Source organism: Dipteris shenzhenensis, chromosome 11 (assembly GCF_047967505.1).
Source record: "Dipteris shenzhenensis isolate YYH24624 ecotype China chromosome 11, Dip_SZ_1.0, whole genome shotgun sequence".
NCBI lineage: Eukaryota > Viridiplantae > Streptophyta > Polypodiopsida > Gleicheniales > Dipteridaceae > Dipteris > Dipteris shenzhenensis.
Genome location: NC_141606.1, coordinates 13,481,299 through 13,501,237, shown reverse-complemented (window position 1 = coordinate 13,501,237; position 19,939 = coordinate 13,481,299). Strand labels below are relative to the sequence as shown.

At 41.8% G+C, this 19,939-nt stretch overlaps 1 protein-coding gene across 1 annotated transcript; it reads right to left on the bottom strand.

The window, feature by feature from the left end:
* Positions 1–13,824: 13,824 nt before the first annotated feature.
* On the bottom strand, positions 13,825–17,977 carry LOC147896632 (uncharacterized). The gene is made up of 3 exons (XM_087381924.1): positions 17,948–17,977; positions 17,451–17,661; positions 13,825–17,303 (listed from the first exon to the last, which is right to left on the bottom strand). The coding sequence occupies exons 1-3, from the start codon at positions 17,960–17,962 to the stop codon at positions 13,825–13,827; spliced, it is 3,705 nt and encodes a 1,234-aa protein (XP_087238050.1). The 5' UTR covers positions 17,963–17,977.
* Positions 17,978–19,939: the final 1,962 nt, after the last annotated feature.

Genomic DNA, 19,939 nt, shown 5'->3' with positions numbered 1-19,939 from the left:
CTTGCTTGCATAGCTAACATATGAGCATGGTTCAATCGATTACAATAACTGAGAAGTCCAGCATGTCCATCACCAACAAATCAAACAACATCATGAACTATATGAAAAGGAGGACTCTTTTGGGTGGCAGGGTTTAAAGGATACAAGGTTCCATCCACCCAAAGGTCAAGATGCTTCTTCCCTTGTGCAATCAAAGACTGTGAAGCACAATTTGAGGAGTTCCACTAAATCCCAAATGGCATGTGCTTCCATATTCAACCTCCAGTTTTGTAAGTTCATATGGTACCTATTGGATATGTCCTTGAATGGTACCATGAGTACTCAAAGAGAGGTATTGGTGCTATAGGCTAAAATGTAGGGGAGAGCATGCAGAAGCTAGCAAAGAGGGAGCAAGGAAGAGGGAGGAGGGGAAGCAAGTCAAGGCAAGAGGAACAAGAGGGAGAGTAGGGTGGCTGGTGCAAAAGGGAGGGAAGGAGCTATTGCAAGAGGGAGGAGGAGGGGAGAGCTACTATAGGAGGGAGGAGGAGGGAGGGGGAGCACGGCGGCTAGAGGAGGGGAGATGGAGTAGGGTAGGTGGAGGAGGAGGGGAGAGAAAGGAGGGAGGAGGAGGAGCTAGAAGGAGTAGGAGGAGGAGAGAGGGAGGAGGAGGGGAGAGGGAGGAGGAGGGGAGAGGGAGGAGGGAGGAGGAGCAAGAAGGAGGAGGGGATAGGAGGAGGGAGGGGCAGGGAGGGAGAGGGAGAGAGAGGGAGGGAGGGAGGAGGAGGGGGAGGAGGAGGGAAGGAGGTGAAGAGAGAGGAGGGAGGGAGGTGGACGTGGGAATGTATAGATCTTTCCAAATCATGTTTGCATGGCTGTAAGTTCAAGAGTGACTCTCGCATTTCCTCTTGCTCCATTACCAATGCAATTGCTTTTTCAAGGAGATCCTTGTTCTATACCCAAACATGTTCTATGGGTTGTTACATTCTGACAGTTGTACTATTCTCCAAAACTACAAGTTGTTGTGCTCGAGATCTTTATAATTCACTTGCTTGCATAGTAGTTGTCTGACCATGGACCAATCAATTGTAATAACCAAGCAATCTAGCATACCCATCCCTAACAAAGCAAACAACCTCACATAGTATATGAAATAGAGGGTCTCCTGTGTGGCTACAGGTCAATATGCTTCTTTCCTTGCAAATAAATTAGCCTGTGACACTCACTTTCATCAATTCTTTTGCCTACCAAATTTTGTATGCCTGCATTTGGAGCCTCCAATTGTAGGTTCAAATGGTGTACATGTCTTCTCTTCTTCAAATGGTGCCATGAGTAGATAAAAAGCCAAGAGACACTATAGAGGACCATGATAGTGCAATGAAATAGAGAAAACAAAAGATAAGGATTCACACTGAGATGAGGTTAAGGTAGGAAATGGAGGAGGAAAGCTTTGATTATCTCACACACACACACACACACACACACACACACACATGTATACATGGGATTGCACATAAAAACACACATGCGAATAGTGGTTGTTAAGAGTTTGATTATTTGGCTACTTAGCCTTTGTGATTCTTTCAATGCAATTGGATGATATTCAATTACATGAGAGGTGACACTATATTCTAGAGAAATTCCACTTCCAACTTTCGAGTCCTAGGTGGATGGGCACTCAGATGAGGATTTATTAGAACTAGGCAGACTGGAAACAAGGTGGAAGGGACACAAACGAGTAGGGAAAGAGGAAAAGCTAGAGGGCTTTTCATAGAGATAACGAGGCATATTCTTTGAGACATCAATTTGTGCAGATTTATAGCAAATCCATACCGACACCTGTAAGCTAGAATGTATAGCAACAAATCCCCAGTAGTTGTATTTGTAAATAAAATTGATGGTAGATGACAATATTTATCGACCCTTTCTAATTTGGACATCCATCTTGTATGGCCATCTGCACATCTGAGTATTTTACAATAAGAATGTATATAAAAGTCAATATAAGACGATTGTTATGTACACATAACTTTGATTACAATAATAGCAGATGCACTAGGTGCCTTGAATGTATAAGAACCCTTGATATGAGACGTTTCATATGTACAGTATACTATGAAATAAAGACTCATCTCAAAATCGCAAAGGTTGGGTAAGTAAGCGTCTTCTTCATCTAAGACAGTTCACTCTCCCTATTGTTTTAATTAATTAATTAATCCAAACATACTCCTCACTCTTCATCTAAGACAGTTCACTCTCCCTATTCTTTCAATTAATTAATTAATCCAAACATACTCCTCACTCATACAACAACACAAAGCAACTATAGACGTGCTTGATAGACATGCAAAATAGCGGGTGTGTCTATAAGCGTTGCTTGAAATTACGGGCGCGTCTAATAGCTCGTCTATCTGCGCGTGTATTAACATGTCTATTAGCGCATCTACACTGAGAAAATATGGGCCTATCTAACATTGCGTTTATCAGCGCATCTATTTGCGCGTGTATTAGCACGTCTATTTGTGTGTCTACACTGAGAATTAGACGTGTATTTAGACGTGTATTTAGATGCTAAACAGAGAATATAGAAAGTGAGATTTTGGTGTACATCACTGCTTTCCAAACATTGCCCATGATTACCAAAGCACATAATTTTAACAAAAACATCAATGCTTTTTTGCAAGCCCACATATACAAGAATTAAGTGAGGTGAGGAGAATGAGACAATATGTAAAATAGTTTTGCCAATATCAATGATGGGCTACGGTTCAATCTCATCCTCAATGAGATCAACCCTTGCCAAACTATCTACTTCAAAATCCAAACAAGTGTTTAGATCTACAAATACATTCAACCCACTACTACTTGTGCTACTCATGTGCTCATCAAAATCAGCATCACCAATGGTAGGCTCGTCCTCATGGGTAATGGCCTCAATATCTGTATCTCCTATCTCATGATCATCCTCCTCTCTTGTATCACGGTCATCATCACCTCCATGGCCATGATCATCCTCCATACGCTCCATATTAGTAAATGTACTATACATCACTTTGGAATGTGGCATAATAGGTATGACATGCCACCATCTATTATTATCCACCATTGGTTAATAGACAACCTAATTCAAACACAAATACAATCATGTTATTTTCCTTGCATCGAAGGTATCAAATATTTAAAAGTGAGTATTTTTATATGTGTGCACAGTACCTGTTCACATTGTTGCAGTAGTACTAGTGTGTCCTTCCTACTTTGCCAAAACTTTGTGGAGTCAATAGTTACAAAGCCACTTGCATGGCGTTTGATTGTTGCATTAGGGCCTCTTTCCACCACGTCCTTAAAACATATGCAAAGAAGTGTCGAAAGTCAAGCTTAATAATATCTTGGATTATGCCACAATAATCATCCATGGCTCCATTGGCTCCCTCAAAGCTAGCAATGACAACGGAATCTTGTGTGTTTCTCTTATCATCAATCCGTTGTGTTCAAAAATGCTTGCCCTCACACCATATAGCATTGAACATAGTGCACTACACCAAGAAAAAATTAATTAAATAAGCAATCTAAATTATTGACAGCTCCTAACTTATGCATAACATTCTATGTACCGACCTTGCTCCTGCATCCCCTAGCATATTCCCATTCTTCCATTGTGATATGCATCCCCTCATCTTTCTTTGCTTTCTCCATTTCATCAAGTAGCCAATCCACATGAATATCCTTTGGAAGTGCTCTTAGATACTAAGGGTATGGCACACAAGATCCGTGGTGTGTACGAAAGAGGGCCCTTTCTTCTTGTCTTCTTGCCTTTGCATCCTCGTATCTTGTCACCCATCTTTTCATCACATCACTATTAAGCACGCAATAGAGGTTGATACTATTATGCAACTCCGTGTCTTTTACTTTGTTGCATCCTTTCCCTTGAGGCATAATAGAGGTCATCCTTAGGTCATCATCATCTCTTCATAGTCGTGGGAGAGAGCTATCCACATCAACAAGAAATTCAGAAATATATACAAGTGACTCTTGTACCAACCAACCCTCGGCCATGCTACCTTTGGGTCTTGCATTTTGTCTCACGAAGCCCTTCAAGGTCTTCATGAAGCGCTTGAGGAAGAACAACCATCGTGCATGTATAGTACCCAATATAGCAATCTCATCCACCAAATGCACTATAAGATGTAGTTGGCTTGTGAAAATAGAACGTGGAAATGTCTCCTCCACTAAACAAACCACCTCCACTGACATAACTCGAGCATTCTCAAGCGTGGTGGAATCTATTTCCTTTGAGCTCACATACCTAGAAATGAAAAAGTACACCATATTAGCAATATGAACACCTTGCATGGAGCATTGATATGCATCAAATTTTGTATCATGTAAAGTATCTCACAAGCTCGCCCATCTTGTAAATACAATCTTTCACGTCCTTCAATGCACTATGAGAAATGCTAGTAGGTAGTATGAACTGAACCCACGAGGAGGTGGTTGATTAGTTGCTTATAATTATTCACTCACAAATTTGAAAGAAAAAAGATATTATGCACATAAAATACTTACTTGGAGCATCTTGTGCCAATCATGAGATTTCAAGCCATATAATTGCTCTACACCTCTTTTCTTGCTCTTTGTAAAGGCTCCCTTCAAACACCTCATGCATCCAGTGGAAGTATGAATTGTAGTAATAGCGCGCTTCACCGCCGCCATCTCTAGCTTTGATAACCTCCACGGTGCATGAGGTTAAAAGACACGCCCATTTGGTCTCTCTTGTGGCCAAGCTTCATGCATCCTCCCTGTGATACGTAGATCCTCCCTTATGCCTACGGAATCTCATGTCCCATTCTTGAATGCTCCCAAATGGTAGATGCCACATTCTTGAAGATATGCATGGGATCAAGCAAGTGATTGATCTTGAGGTGGGACCAATATGGTAAATGATAAAAGATGGAGTATCTAAACAAAAGTTGGTGTTAGCAGGCAATCTTTATTTTCAGCCAAAATAGCACACAATAGTTACAAACCCTTACTGGCTCATGCCAAGTGGTGGAGGAGTCATGGAATCGTCCCAAATTCTCATCCAATCTCCCGTAGTGAGTGATTGTGGGAGGACTTCATTCCAAGGGGCAACATATCTAGGATGATCAGGTGGGAGAAATCTATGGTGATTCTCATAGATGACCTTATTCAATTGGGAGGGATGGTGGTGGGGACCACTACTACACACGGATCCTATTGCGATGTTTATATACCAATGTTTAGCACGCACGAGGTGCTAATCATCGGTATGAAAAGCATGTCCCTCATGCTTATGCTTATGCATGAGCAGAAGAGAAGGAGACATATGCTCATGCATGAGCATATGTCTCTTTTTCCCTCTTTACTTTCCCTCTTCTTCTCTCTTTCTTTCCCTCTTTCCCCCTTTCCAATCTCTCTTTCCGTTCCCTTTTCTTCTCTCTTCTCCTCTTTTCCCTCTTTCATGCTCATGTTCTTATGCTCATGCATAAGCATAAGCATAAGCATGAGCATAAGCATGAGCATATGTCTCATTCTCTTATGCTTGTGCTTATGCTTATGCATAAGACTCCTCTGATGCATATGCATAAGCATAAGCATAAGAGAAGGAGACATATGCTCATACTTATGCTTATGCATGAGCACAAGAGAAGTTTTCCTCTTTACTTTCCCTCTTCTTCTCTCTTTCTTTCCCTCTTTCCCCCTTTCCAATCTCTCTTTCCATTTCCTCTTCTTCTCTCCTCTTATGCATAAGCATAAGCATAAGCATAAGAGAAGGAGACATATGCTCATGCTTATGCTTATGCATGAGCATAAGAGAAGGAGACATATGCTCATGCATAAGCATGAGCATATGTCTCTTTTTCCCTCTTTACTTTTTTTCTTCCTCTCTTTCCTCTCTTTTTTTCCCTCTTTTTCCTCTTTCATGCTCATTCTCTTATGCTCATGCATACGCAGAAGCATGAGCATATGTCTCCTTCTCTTATGCTTATGCTTATGCTTATTAAGCATAAGAGAAGGAGACATATGCTCATGCTTATGCATATGTATGAGCATATGCATAAGTATAAGCATAAGCATAAGAGAAGGAGACATATGCTCATGCTTATGCATATGCATGAGCATAAGAGAAGGAGACATATGCTCATGCATGAGCATATGTCTCTTTTTCCCTCTTTACTTTCCCTCTTCTTCTCTCTTTCTTTCCCTCTTTCCCCCTTTCCAATCTCTCTTTCTGTTCCCTCTTCTTCTCTCTTCTCCTCTTTTCCACCCTCTTTTCCCTCTTTCATGCTCATATTCTTATACTCATGCATAAGCATATGTCTCTTTTTCTCTCTTTCCCTCTTTCCTTTCCCTCCTCTTATCTAACTCTCTCGTAAATTGGATCCACAGCAAGCTGCGATGGGTCGTCCTCCTGTAGATGCAGAGACGTGATGCGCATTTCATCTAGGAACAAAACCGTGGTTTATTGAGCAAGAGGCAATGGGAGCGACGGTCGATTGGGATGAGGTTGCTGCTCGCACGGTATAAGTCTACTCCTACTTGTAATCTCACTTTTTAAATTGTTTTATTCTTTAAGTTCCAATCTAATTTTCAATTTATATGGTTAACTCTCAGGGTGCAAGCTCTAGCGTCCCATCACCGGAGGCGAGCGATTATTAGCAGGGCCAGGGATCAGGCCAACAAGACGAGGATCAGGGAGAAGGCGCACCTCAAGAGGACCAAGGATCAGGCCAACAAGACGAGGACGACGAGGATGATTCGAATGAGTAGTAGTGGTAGTAGTAGTAGTAGTAGTAGTAGTTTGCATATACTTCGCCATGTATGTCATTTTGTATATCCACTCGTGTGAGCAATTTTGTATCACCCTTTTCGAAAGGGTAATTTTGTAACAAATAATGTTGTATATGTTCGACATGTATATCCTTTTGTTGCTCGATCATTTCATTTGAGCGATTTTGTATCACCCTTTTTGCAAGGGAAATTTTGTTATAAAAAACTTTTTTTTGTAATTAAAAAAAAAGCATTAGTGGGGCAAAACAGGGCTTGCTATGGCCCTATTAGGCCCAACTAATGCTTTTTTTTAAACTTCTGTTAATCGTCGCTATATAGCGACCTTTACCAGTGTCGCTATATAGCGATGATTAGCAGTGTCGCTATATAGCGACATTTAACAGCGTTGCTATATAGTGACACTTTATAGCAACGGTTCTTTTTCGACACTTTTAGCGACTTTTATAACGATGTTTGTGTCCGTGAAAAAAAAAAATTTAATGTAAAAAGTGTCGATATTTTCGTTGAAAAAGGACCTATGCCTTGTAGTGGACAATGATGATTTAGATGATTTAGACGTGCCTCCAGGTGATGGTATGATCTTCTATGATATCACTCAGACAGGAGGCATCTTAATGGATGCACGGAGGAAGGACATCATGGCCTTCATGCACTCTGTAATTGCTAACAATTACAGAGATTGCTTTATCCACTACAAAGACCATCCAAAGAGGTTGGCTGATGAGACCCTTGCTGCTGTTCGCTCTAGGTGTCCTAACCCCTCCAATCGTCAGTTCACAGATAAATGGGCCAAGTCAAAGATTGTTACGATACTTGGTAATAAAAGATCTTCGCTTAAGAGGCAGGCACTTTGCCAGGCTCGAGGGAGGTCAACCACCAAGGGACCCACCCCACACTACTCACAAGCATGAGTGGAAGAAAGCAATGAAGTCAACAAGGGAGGACCCCAGTCTGTAGCACGTGGAGGCATGAAGGATCTAGATGGAGCAATATGGAAGCGTGCATTTTGGAGCAGGGGGTGTCGAATCATGGGAGGCCCAATTTGTAAGTATCGATCTCAAATTATATTGCTTATGTAGTTTATCAGGAGGTTTCTTTGTACTAACCCCTTCGCAAATTGTGTCGTCTTGCAGCTTAATATCGTGGGCAGATACCCTACTCTTGTCGAGATAGCCTACCACTGCCACCATCGCAGAGGAGATACATGGAAGCACTTCTATTATGACGGGTTGATTATTGAGGCGCAGTATATCTGGGCTACTGGAGCGGCCCCCGAGGTATTTGAAAGTAATTAAATAATGTCAATATTATAAGTAAAGATTTGATTTTTCATACATTGATATACGTTGTCCCTTGTTTATAGGCCCCTGCACAAGAAGACGAGGAAGAAGACAAGGAAGGAGGCAGAGAAGGGAGCGCAAAAGGGAGCGTGGAAGGGAGCGAGGACGTGGAGAACTTAGATTAGTCGTAGAAGTAGTGCTAGCTACTCTTTTTTATACTTAAAGCCACTGGCTTGGCTTCGTGCCTCTTGTATATACACTCCTCTTATTTTATATACGTGAAGCCACATGACGTGGCTTAGCTTCGTGCTATATGTACATACAAGCACTTTTTGAGCTTTCAATTTTCTTGTGCAATGTTCTGTCAATTAATGCCTTGTGAACTAAACGTTTTGGAGTTGTAATGTTTTATTTGAAATTGTAATTGTCGGCTATAGACGTGCTTGCAAGAGTGCTAATTAAAATGCGATTGGCTATAAGAATTGAATTACATAATGTGGAAATGGGATTCCTGTAACTACATAGCATACACAACATACACATCATTCTGTAAATTTAAAAAATATTATGTAGCACGTTTATCAGTGCATATATAAACGCATCTACATACACGTTTGCCTATTCGGGAAGCGTCTATTTGTGCATCTATAAAAGCCTCTATAAGACCGTTTATAAATGTGTCTATACATGTGTTTAGCGATACGTCTATCTGTTTTTTAAAATTTTTAGTAGAGCGTCTATTTACGCGTCTATATGCGTGTCTATATGTACATTTGTCTGCTATATAGACACATCATTAGACACGGGTCTCTAGACGTGCAAATAGATGTGCCCGTAAGTTTTTTCTTAGTTCAATAAATGCGTCTGTGTGCGCATCTGTGGGTGCTTTGTCTTGTTGTGTCACTTAGCCTTAGCATTTCACTCAAATTAACTCCCTCCCTTGTGGCTTCAACCTCCATCATAGCTCTCCCTTTACGTCTCGTGTCTCTTAGCCACCATTGTGGCTTTAGCCTCCATCGCGGCTCTCCCTCTCCATCTCGCATCTCTCCCGTCTTCAGAGCTCTCACCCACTCCCCTCTCCCTCTCCTCTCGGCTGCCCTTCCTCTCCCTCTCCTCTCCCCTTCCTCCCTCTCCCCTCTCCCTCCCACCCTCTGCTTAGCCCTCCCCTCTACTGCACTCTCCCTCACTTCCCCCTCTTCCCCCTCATATACCCATTGGCCACAAAACTTCTCGAATCACTGGGAGCCATCGAAGCTTCCTGACGGTTTAATCGACGTGTGACATCAATATAAGCCTACATTAATCGAAACATTATATTGCAAATTACCTTAATCAAACATTTCGTCCTCCCCCGCAAGAACAAATTAATTAATACACGCAAATTGAAAGTGGGGGGCCCTATTTGGCTGGTGCCTTAAATATATAATAACCCGAGAAATTTAGGATACATACTAGGTGTCTTAAATGTATAATAACCCTCCATATGGGAGGTTTCATATGTTATTATATGCACGATATACTACAAAATAATATTGATAAAGACTCGGCTCAAAGTCGCAAAGGTTGGGTAAGTAAGCTGCTTCTTCATCTAAGATGATTCATGCCTATCATATATGTACAATATACTTTGATCATGATGAATTGATTACAACAATGTAGGTGCCTTATGCAAACATATACAACTATCCATGTGGGACTTTTCATGTGTTACCTTATGTTATAGAGTATACTATGATATTATAGTTGGGTAAGTAAACTACTTCTTCATCTAAGACGATTCCTACCTACCCCGGGGACCATTGGAATTGTCTCCATCTCGCGTCTCTCCCCCCTTCAGAGCTCTCACCCACTCCCCTCTCCGTTGCCCTTCCTCTCCCTCTCCTCTCCCCTTCCTCCCTCTCCCCTCTCCCTCCCCCTCTCTGCTTAGCCCTCCCCCTCTGTTGCACTCTCCCTCGCTTCCCCCTCTTCCCCCTCATATACCCATTGGCCACAAAACTTCTTGAATCACTAGGACCCATCGAAGCTTCTTGACGGTTTAATCGACGTGCGACATTAATATAAGCCTACATTAATCGAAAAATTATTTTGCAAATTACCTTAATCAGACATTTCGTCCTCCCCCGCAAGAACAAATTAATTAATACACGCAAATTGAAAGTGGGAGGCCCTATTTGGCTGGTGCCTTAAATATATAATAACCCGAGAAATTTAGGATACATATTAGGTGTCTTAAATGTATAATAACCCTCCATATGGGAGGTTTCATATGTTATTATATGCATGATATACTACAAAATAATATTGATAAAGACTCGGCTCAAAGTCGCAAAGGTTGGGTAAGTAAGATGCTTTTTCATCTAAGACGATTCATGCCTATCATATATGCACAATATACTTTGATCACGATGAATTGATTACAACAATGTAGGTGCCTTGTGCAAACATATACAACTATCCATGTGGGACTTTGCATGTGTTACTGTATGTTAGAGTATACTATGATATTATAGTTGGGTAAGTAAGTTGCTTCTTCATCTAAGACGATTCATGCCTATCATATATGTACAATATACTTTGATCACGATGAATTGATTACAACAATGTAGGTGCCTTATGCAAACATATACAACCATCCATGTGGGACTTTTCATGTGTTACCGTATGTTAGTTGGGTAAGTAAGCTGCGTTTTCATCTAAGACGATTCATGCCTATCATATATGTACAATATACTTTGATCACGATGAATTGATTACAACAATGTAGGTGCCTTATGCAAACATATACAACCGTCCATATGGGACTTTTCATGTGTTACCGTATGTTAGAGTATACTATGATATTATAGTTGGGTAAGTACGCTACTTCATCTAAGACGATTCATGCCTATCATATATGTACAGTATACTTTGATCACGATGAATTGATTACAACAATGTAGGTGCCTTATGCAAACATATACAACCGTCCATGTGGGACTTTTCATGTGTTACCATATGTTAGTTGGGTAAGTAAGCTGCTTCATCTAAGATGATTCATGCCTATCATATATGTACAATATACTTTGATCACGATGAATTGATTACAACAATATAGGTGCCTTATGCAAACATATACAACTATCCATGTGGGACTTTGCATGTGTTACTGTATGTTAGAGTATACTATGATATTATAGTTGGGTAAGTAAGTTGCTTCTTCATCTAAGACGATTCATGCCTATCATATATGTACAGTATACTTTGATCACGATGAATTGATTACAACAATGTAGGTGCCTTATGCAAACATTTACAACTATCCATGTGGGACTTTGCATGTGTTACTGTATGTTAGAGTATACTATGATATTATAGTTGGGTAAGTAAGTTGCTTCTTCATCTAAGACGATTCATGCCTATCATATATGTACAGTATACTTTGATCATGTACAGTATACTTTGATCACGATGAATTGATTACAACAATGTAGGTGCCTTATGCAAACATATACAACCGTCCATATGGGACTTTTCATGTGTTACCGTATGTTAGAGTATACTATGATATTATAGTTGGGTAAGTACGCTACTTCATCTAAGACGATTCATGCCTATCATATATGTACAGTATACTTTGATCACGATGAATTGATTACAACAATGTAGGTGCCTTATGCAAACATATACAACCGTCCATGTGGGACTTTTCATGTGTTATCGTATGTTAGTTGGGTAAGTAAGCTGCTTCATCTAAGACGATTCATGCCTATCATATATGTACAATATACTTTGATCACGATGAATTGATTACAACAATGTAGGTGCCTCATGCAAACATATACAACCGTCCATGTGGGACTTTTCATGTGTTACCGTATGTTAGAGTATACTATGATATTATAGTTGGGTAAGTAAGCTACTTCTTCATCTAAGAAGATTCATGCCTATCATATAGGTACAATATACTTTGATCACGACAAATTGATAACAATGTAGGTGCCTTATGCAAACATATACAACCGTCCATGTCCCAAGCTACTTCTTCATCTAAGAAGATTCATGCCTATCATATAGGTACAATATACTTTGATCACGCCAAATTGATAACAATGTAGCTACCTTATGCAAACATATACAACCGTCCATGTGGGACTTTTCATGTGTTATCTATTATAGAGTTTACTATGATATTATAGTGATTGTGATAAAGACTCTCCTCAAAGTCTTAAAGGTTGAAGGTTGGCTAATTAAGCTTCATTTTTCATCTAAGATGACGTACAACATATCTTGATCACGAATTGATCACAATAATATAGTTGTCTTATAGAGACCGTCCTTATGGACCTAAATTGATCACAATAATATAGTTGTCTTATAGAGACCGTCCTTACGGACCTATACTAGTGATAGAGACTTGGGTCAAAACTCAAAGGTTGGCTAAGTAAGCTTAATCTAGGCTAAGTAAGCTTAATCTAAATTGGTTCATGTCTATCATATGCACAGCTTAATCTAGGCTAAGTAAGCTTAATCTAAATTGGTTCATGTCTATCATATGCACAATATACTTTGATCACCAATTGATTATAATAATATAGATATAATATAGGTCATTGTACAAATGACGTACAACATATCTTGATCACGAATTGATCACAATAATATAGTTGTCTTATAGAGACCGTCCTTATGGACCTAAATTGATCACAATAATATAGTTGTCTTATAGAGATCGTCCTTATGGACCTATACTAGTGATAGAGACTTCGGTCAAAACTCAAAGGTTGGCTAAGTAAGCTTAATCTAGGCTAAGTAAGCTTAATCTAAATTGGTTCATGTCTATCATATGCACAGCTTAATCTAGGCTAAGTAAGCTTAATCTAAATTGGTTCATGTCTATCATATGCACAATATACTTTGATCACCAATTGATTATAATAATATAGATATAATATAGGTCGTTGTACAAATGACGTACAACACATCTTGATCACGAATTGATCACAATAATATAGTTGTCTTATAGAGACCGTCCTTATGGACCTAAATTGATCACAATAATATAGTTGTCTTATAGAGACCGTCCTTATGGACCTATACTAGTGATAGAGACTTGGGTCAAAACTCAAAGGTTGGCTAAGTAAGCTTAATCTAGGCTAAGTAAGCTTAATCTAAATTGGTTCATGTCTATCATATGCACAGCTTAATCTAGGCTAAGTAAGCTTAATCTAAATTGGTTCATGTCTATCATATGCACAATATACTTTGATCACCAATTGATTATAATAATATAGATATAATATAGGTCCTTGTACAAATGTATACAACCGTCCTGCATATTGGATGTTTCATGATCTAAATTGGTTCATGTCTACGTCCTGCATATTGGACATTTCATAATCTAAATTTGGACGTTTCATAATCTAAATTTACAATATACTTTGATCACGACGTTCATAATCTAAATTTACAATATACTTTGATCACGAATTGACTACGGCAAAGCTCAGTTGCGTGGGAGAGGAGTGATAGGAGGAAGTGAGACCTTTGCTTTACGCGCGCGGGAACCCGACAACATTAATATTACAGATACATTAATATAGGTTGTAATAGAAATGTATACAATCGTCCATATTGGACGTTTCATATGTTCGCCTATTGTTATTTCCCCAGTCGTACAAGTTCGAGATACTGGCGTAGCAAAAGTGCGTATCATTTGGGTGGCTAGGGGCATAAGTAAAGTATACTACCAAATTATAGTGATAAAAGACTCTACCATGAATCAAAGACGGGCTAAGTAAGCTTCATCTTCATCGAAGATGCGAAGATTGCTCTGGCGGAGGAGAAGGCACACTGCATCTTCATCGAAATCATAGGACGCAGCCGTACCCAGAAACTGTTTGAGCCCCTCTACAAGGGCGGGGAAATCAGACAGAAGGCCTTTGGAGATTTCTTCCGCAAGCTGTGTGTTGAATTCAAGCAACATCTTCTTCTCACGGTGCACCTTCTCCTTCCGCAGATAGAATATCTTTCTCTCTCTCTTCTCCCAGTGCACCATCATCATGCTTCGCTCTACTTGAACTGCCTCTTGCCCAATGCTGCCGCTCCTGATCACAATGGAGGATGGTGGTGACAGCGTGAAAGTCGCTTGCATGGGCTCATCCACCTCGTACTCATCTAGACTGTTCAGTGGCAGCATCAACTTTTGCCTCGCTCCCGCCAAGAGCTTGTAAGCAGGATTGGCCAGATAGCCCAAGATGGCCCTGTACATGCCCTTGCCAATCCGGCCTTCCTTATACACCTGCTGCCGCGCTGCTGCTGCTGCTGAACTACCTGCTACACTTGTACATTGTGACAAAGGCTTAACACCGACGTCATGATAAATTGAGACAAGATCTTGCAGCCACAATGAAGAGCTGGAGCTCGTCGGATACCACGTGAATTTGGGTGGAGGATGCGCTGTTTCGAAGATGCTTGCCAGTATCAGATTGTCAGGGTAGAAAACCTCATCCGGTTTAGCCAATTCCAATTGCGAAATCCCTTCGCATTGCTTCGGCTTCAAACCGGCAAAACAAGCCGGCACCCTACATTTTGTTTTGAACTCATTAGCCACCTCCTTCGAGCAAGATCTCCAATCCTTGGCTATGACACTCCACGCCTTGGTACATTCCTCTACACTCAATGCTGACCTCGTCTCACTCCATCTAAGCCATAATCGGCAGTACTTTTCGATCCCTGGGCTCCTCGAAACCCCGAGATTATACTCAAAATACAAAAGCACGTTCATGTCACCGTAGTATTCATCAAGCACGGCTAGCATATCTTGAAACAGGCCTCCGCTATCGCTGATGACGCATTCTTCCCTACTTCTCCACGATCCCAAAGTAGAATTCCTTCCCCGGACGTAAGGAATCCAGATTTTGTGAGAGGAACACTGGGACCTCGAGTCCCAGTTACGTAGGTACCTGTACCACCTGACGGCTGTGTCTTTTTCAACCCAGCTGTAGCCACGCTTTGCAAGCTGCTGAATATGCTCTGCGACAGCACAAGCACCGCTTTCAGCAGAGACTACCATTCCCAGCTGTTTCAGGACTCCTTCGTATGCCGTCAAATTACCATAGAAGGAATTGTCAAGGAACGGCACGTCTTTCCTTTCAAGGACATTGCTCCATTGCCCTAGATCAAGAAATGACATAGAAGGGCGTTTAAAGCCATGCTCAACGGTTTTCACCCACTCTGTATCCCTCAAACTGCCTAGAAACACGGAACGGTACCCGAGGTACGACAGCTTAGAGCTCATCCAGTCCAATAGAAGACGAACTGTCTTTCCTGTGAGGATTTCCGGTTCTCTCAACACCGGCAATGCAGCATCCGGAGGTATCATGTCGGGGATGTCCACTGCTCCGATAACTCGCTTGAGAAATTCCTTCATATCATAATCAAGCGAATGAAGGATGTCAATTCTGGTTGGTGGCATGAAGTAATCGTCGGAGAGTTTCAGAATGTGGCCGTCCCAGGAATTATCCACAATCAAGCTGGGCCATCTACTGACAGTTGCTGGGAGGAGAACTGTGCGATTGTTGTGTGCAATGTGAACAACACCGTCCGAATCTACAAGTGGAAGCTGGGACAAAGTTCCCTCCAATTTGGGATTGCTTCGTTGGTCCAGGTCCACGTAGCCATCCGCGCTTGCTTTGACTATAAAATGCATGGCACCTACAGCGAAAAGGGCATCACACTTCTTTCTGCTTTCGTTGACAAGCAGCTCAGTGTAGCTTTCTATTGATAACTCCTTTATCCCTACAGTGTATAACCACTGGCTTAGCTTCAGATCTCGGTCGGCCGCTACAATTGCCCGAACTGTGGCTTTAGGCATGAAATGGACATTTACCCATTGGTCGAAGAATGATGCACACTTGGATATACGCTTCTGATCCTTGAGCACTTTAGATTTATAAATGTGCCGAGCTTGATACCCGGTGATTGGTGCAAGACATGGTGATCCTTCAAGACTCTCGTATTTGAACAAAGGAACATTGGAGAAGCTCTTCCAATCCTGTAGCGTAGCCACGAAACTTAGGACCTTGACGTACAGAGTTTCACTAAGACTAAGGAGCCACCCCGGGGTGTCTAAGCAGTCAACATAGCCTTGCATAGACATTTGTTGGACTCCTAAACTTTCGAAGACCCTACTATGATTTTTCTGGACTCCTCCATCTATAATATAGAAGGCATGCGAGCGGAGGGGCGCGGGGCATTCAACACCCTCGTTGTTCGCACATTCAAGGATCTCTCGGAAGGAATCCATCACAGTGTATGCCAATGCTGGTTTGCAGAAAAAACACTCTCCAGCGGTGATCTCTGGAGGGAATTTCTGTCCAATGTTATCTGCGCACAGGATCACATCTAGGGACTTAAGTTCTCTAAAGATGCACTTGCGAACAGATTCAAGATTTGGGATTCTCACACTGTCAGAAGGGGGAAGAAAACAGTAAACAGACTGCACTTTGGCACGAGGTTGCGACGACAATTCTTTGAGAAGAAACTGGAATGCTGTAATGAAAACCTCGGGAATGCAAGAAAGAATTCCTTTATTCCACTCGCTATCAAAACGGATGGTTTCTCGTGATGAGACTAGCAGGAAATCGGCATTGACAAAGAAAGGAAAGCCAGTGATAAGCTTGGTAGGAAGAAAGGCGTAGAGATCGCCCTCTCCCTCGACAAGGCGACTCCGTTCCGGGAAAGCCAGAGTGATGACCCAAGTTTCTACTTCCCGCCTAAGCTCCACTTCATGTCCAGGTTTGACAGGGATCTCCTGGGTCCAGACATAGTAATTGACCGCCTCCTGAGTTGATGACAAGTGCACAACAGAGAAGCGGCAATCTCCCATAGTTTTGGAAGCTGTGGTGCGACGCTGAACTGTGAGCGTTTGTGGAGAAGGGCCCTGCTGGCCACAATGCCAGGTGGAGAGCTTCTCGATCTTGCTCAAGAAGAGCAAAAGGCGTGGAGAGAGTTGATGAAGCTGCTCTGTGACAACTTGCACTTTATCAGGGCGAAGGGGAAGGAGAATGATGGTTTGAGGGAGGCTGGGTAGGCCGAGAAGGTCCAGGAGTTCTGCATCTGTGGGTTTGTCAGCCCACTCGGGAACTACGAATCCGAGGTCGGTGTCCTCAGTGGGAGCCTCATTGAATCGCATTCGGAAGCCATTACTGATTACAATAGGATGGGGAGTCACAAGAAATACACTCTTGAAACCGATACCTGCGAGAAACGTCGACATCGACAGAGAGGAATCAGTCGTGAGATACTATTGTCTACAGAGGGATAGACTAATTCTTTGTTGTTGCTGTTGAGAAAATTGCAGGAGACAGCAGCAAGCTACCTAGCTCACAGAACAACAGTACTCACCCTTTTCCCCAATGTAGCCGCTGTTCCGCTTTCCCTTCTTCGTTGATCGTCCAATACTGCACAGTGATTCGACGTTTTGTTTCTGGAAGCCCACCTCGTTGTTGAGGATGAGAAGAGTGAGGGGAGCCCCTACTTCCGCAGGATCGCTCTCAGTGAGAACGAATTGAATTTCAGGCGAGTCGCCGTAAGCGTAGGTGTTATCTTCGGCATTCTGGCAATAACGGCCGTGAAAAAATGTATGAATGATCAGGAGCGTTCGAAATATTCAGTGCGTTAACCTACAATATAGATCAGCGAGTGTTGCAAGAGCAGCTGGCGACGAAAGACGAAAGTGTCGCGATAATAAATTATGGGAGGTGCTCTGATCTGTACTCAATTCTTTTGGAGAATTAATGTTAGCGCATCTAGTGCAGCAAGATGCATGCAAATTCTACGTACAGAGAGTGGACGCTCCGTCAACTTGAGATTGAGAGATGCTGAGCTAAGTATGTAGTTACCTGAACAAGCTCCATGACAAAGTGCAGGTCTTTTTGATAGAGCTCGGCGGAGAGATGTTTGATAGCCTGGTGGAAATCGAGGGCCAAAGGATTCTTGGAGGAGCCGATGCCGAATTTTTCAGAGCGGATGTCTTGGACAATTTGGTGAGGATCAATGGAAGCCATGTTGGGAGATGGGGATGCAAAACTCACACAGTAGAGATGAACGAGGAAAGAAAACGATATTGCGCAAAGTATGGCTAGCAACAAGCAAGAAATGCAAAGGTGCCGGCAACAAACATTGGCAATAAGCAAGGAATGCAAAGGTGTCAATAAATTTATAGTCAGCCTTATGGGAGTATAGTTGAGCGGGCTTCTTACGTTCGCCTTTAATAAATTTATAGTCTAGGGATAGGCGTATAGTTGAGCGGGCTTCTCACGCTCTCCTTTACTTGCACTTCAAGCGTCCATTCATCACCCCACTTCCTCCTCACTCAAGAATGTGGTCACATTCTTGACCTCTTGGTCATGTCCTTGACTCAAGAACTTGCAACCACAACTCCATCTCTCATGATTAGTGTTCACAAAAAAAGCTCCAAACTATATAAAGTGAGCTCTCAACATTTTCATTTTTACCTCTAATAAGTATTCTCTCAATTTTGTAAAATCTACAAAATTTAGGCAATTTGGTTATATTTTAGGAAAAAAACCTACAAGTTCTTTTGAAACCCCAAGTTTTGTGATTTGTTAAGAAAAATGTTTTCTGTGAAAATTTGTCATCGATTTCATTGCCATTCGGGTGTTTCTTATCAAATACCAACGCGTTAAAAATCTCCATGTCTAATGAAAAAGGCAAAATGGATAAATCACTCCATTTTTCCATATAAAGTAGATATATATTTGGAATCTATCTTATACCTATTTCTAGATGCCACCTTATGCCTAAGGGAAGTGCCATGTGGTGCCCCCTCCTTCCATGTCTTGCCCAACAAGCCCCTCCCAGTGGAGCCTTGCCCAATCCATGTGGACCCCCAAACACTCCATATAAATAATAGAGGATCTCTCTCTCTCTCTCTCTCTCTCTCGCTCTCGCTCTCTCTCCCCCCCCTAAAGCCCTCCAAAAATAAATAAGAAATTCATGTTTGCCTCTCACATCTTTCTTGCACAATACATGCATGGTACGAGAGTGTTCATTGTTGGGCATGTGAAAAGAAATCCATGTCCCTCCCCCACCTCCACTCTTCTCTGACTTTGCCACAAGTTGGCTTCAACACACACGCACATGCACACACGCACACGCATACTCACACGCGCACATGTACACGCACACGCACACGCACACTCACACGTGCACGCGTGCACACACACACACACACACACACATGGATGCACACACTTGATATGCCCTAGTGCATTGGTCATGTACACAATTGCTACCATTCATTCAGATTAGTAAAGATACTCAACCTCTCGAAAGTCTCCCACTCTCTTTGCAAGAGATTTTGATGGAAAATCATCTAATTAAGATAGGAGGAAGTGAAATGACCTTTTCTTTCCCCTTAGATTCTTTAGTCTTTTTGGGGGCCTTTGAATTCCTTTTTGGACGCTTGATGCCGTATCCTAATCCCCTCAAGGTCATCTAGGTCAATGTACTCATCTTTGTGCTCATATGTGGACTGCTCCACCATGTTGACTCTCACCATATCCAAGCCAATGAGCCAATCTAGCACATTTGACTGACTATCCAACTAGCATTCCACTGCTTTACCTAGAGAATGAGTTGGGGAACTTGTTTCAAGGATAAATAAGAAACCCAAGACCACCCATGATGATTCAAGACAAGATTACAACATGGGACCAAAAGAATGAAAAATCAATTGGAGTGTTGAAATGTGCACTAGTGTTAGACTACTTCCACCACCTTAACGTTACAAAGATAGCAAGAGCCAAAATTTGGGTAAATCTATGCACGTCCTCCTATTTCTTCAATGCCTTTAAATGAATGCTTATGCT